The 2,363-nt window shown below is 15.3% G+C and overlaps 1 protein-coding gene across 1 annotated transcript in view; it reads right to left on the minus strand.

The window, feature by feature from the left end:
• Window positions 1-1,870: 1,870 nt before the first annotated feature.
• LOC102679969 (BTB/POZ domain-containing protein KCTD5) overlaps window positions 1,871-2,363 on the minus strand; it is a 1,784-nt gene continuing 1,291 nt past the window's right edge. The window contains exon 2 of the mRNA XM_006623029.2: window positions 1,871-2,198. Within this exon, the coding sequence (XP_006623092.1) occupies window positions 1,878-2,198 (321 nt within the window). The 3' untranslated portion in view covers window positions 1,871-1,877. The remainder of the gene's footprint in view (window positions 2,199-2,363) is intronic.

Genomic DNA, 2,363 nt, shown 5'->3' on the forward strand with positions numbered 1-2,363 from the left:
TGGGATAGAAAGTTTTTTTTTAATATTAATTTTTTTCATTATAAAATATATGATCCCTTATAATTTATAATTAAGCACTATTTTTATCATTATAATCTATATTCATTCTTGCCAAATATCAGAAAATAAAAGAAAAGATTTTTTTATCAATGTATGATACTTTCGATTTTAAAGCTTTATGTTTTATATTGCTGTATAATAACTATATATCTATAAATTATACTTTTGTATGTTTTTTTTTGTTAATATTATATATTAATGGAGTAATGAAGATATTACATAAACTTAAACTTTTATGAAATAAAAACAGTCTTCATCTTGTTGCTGCACGGTTGATTTAATTAAATGAAGCAAGAAAAATAAAGGACGGATATAAAAATTACATGCGAGAACCCTTCTGCTGCAGAACCTAAAATAATGATAAATTTAATGATTTGTGCTTAGTAGAAGAGTATATTTATATTAAAAATTCATTTTATACATAAAGAAAAGCATTAATTAATTTATAAAAAATTTTTGAGATATAAAAATATTATCCCTAATATTGTTTAACCTCTGTTTTTCATTGTATATGTAATTTGAGTTTAATATAAAATTTTTTTATATATTAAAAAAAATATTATTAATAAAAATAAAATAATGTATAAATTCAATTATTATTAGAATTTCATTATGAATACAACATTGTGCAAAAAATTTTAACAATTAATAAATTTTATTATGAATTTATATTTTTTTATCAATTCAAATATAATAAATAACAAATAATATAAGATATAGGGAAAAAATAATCAGCCCATCAAATCAATAAAAAAAAAATCTTTATTTTATTTTATGCATAGCATGCAATACAAAAATCATGATATGTACAACAAATAAACAGAGGTAAAACATTGTGCTTATATAAATTAGGCTGAATTAGTATAAAATATGAAATTTTTTGATAAATAAAGTATAATTAATTCATTATTATATTATATTATATTTCACATTACAATCATAAAAAAAATCATAGAAAAAAGAAAAATATTTCTCATTTTTAAATAATCAATATAAAATAATTTTTTTAAAATAATTTAAAATAATATAATTATAACGAAAACTATATCAAGAAAATTAGAAATTACAAAATAAATAAAATATTTAAAAGTATAATTTACATATATCTAATGTTTAGATTTTTCATAAATATTTTATAATTCATAAATTATTTATATGTGAAAAATAAAATAATAATATGTTATTTAATTTATTTCAATATTGGTCAATATTTTTAAAATTGCTTCAATATTTCAATATTGCTATTTATTTTTTATTATGTATATTATTCATTTTATTTATAATAACAATAATTATTCATTTAAACATAAAATTTAAATAAATATAAAATATTAATAAATATATAAAGATATTTACATGATTTCAAATATATTTATATTTTTTTAAAAATGTTATATAAGAATAATTACACATTTCTGCACTTTTATTAAAATTATTATATTATATAATATATTAATATTTCTTTCTTTTATATTTATTTTATATTATATATTCTATTTATTTTTAAGCTTTAATTTAATTAATTATTAAAAAAAATTATTATATAGTATTCATAAAAACCATATATATACTATTATTGATAAATCAGAAATCATTGAATTTCATATATATAAATGAAGANATATGATTTTATATATTATATAATATTAATTTTATATGTATTTTATATATATTATATAACTTTAATATTATAAATATAATATTAAAGTTGTTAGAAATATAACAAACATTAAAACATTTTCAATAATAATTTTATTTAAAAAAATATAATTTGTAAATTATTTATATTAAAATAAAAATAAAAAATTATATTTAGTTTAAAAAAAATATAAAAAAAATACCTGCTCAAACTTCCATCCATCAGACATTGTTGATACCATTTGAGTTAATTCATCTTCATGACATTGAATGACTCTATAAACATGTTTCTTTGAATCTCTTAATGGTCTAGTATCTCTTAATATAATTCTTTCTTTAACTAATCGAATAAGTTCTGTAATGTTGTAAAATTCTGCTTCTTCTAAGACACCTTCTTCTGTTAAATCTTTATTGATAACCAATTTTCCATGACGTAAGTAATTTAAAACAGGACTAAAATATGTTGGATCACGATCTATTAAATATGCTCCAGTTTCATCCTATATAATAAAATATATAAATAAATTGATTTATTTAATATAATTTTTAAAAATATATTTTTATGTAAATAAATTAAAATTCATATTATATAGGCATTATTATTATATAATTATATTAATATAATAATAATATATGTTATACATCATATTAATATATCTTGAATC

The sequence above is a fragment of the Apis dorsata genome, unplaced genomic scaffold (genome assembly GCF_000469605.1).
Source record: "Apis dorsata unplaced genomic scaffold, Apis dorsata 1.3 scaffold_808, whole genome shotgun sequence".
NCBI lineage: Eukaryota > Metazoa > Arthropoda > Insecta > Hymenoptera > Apidae > Apis > Apis dorsata.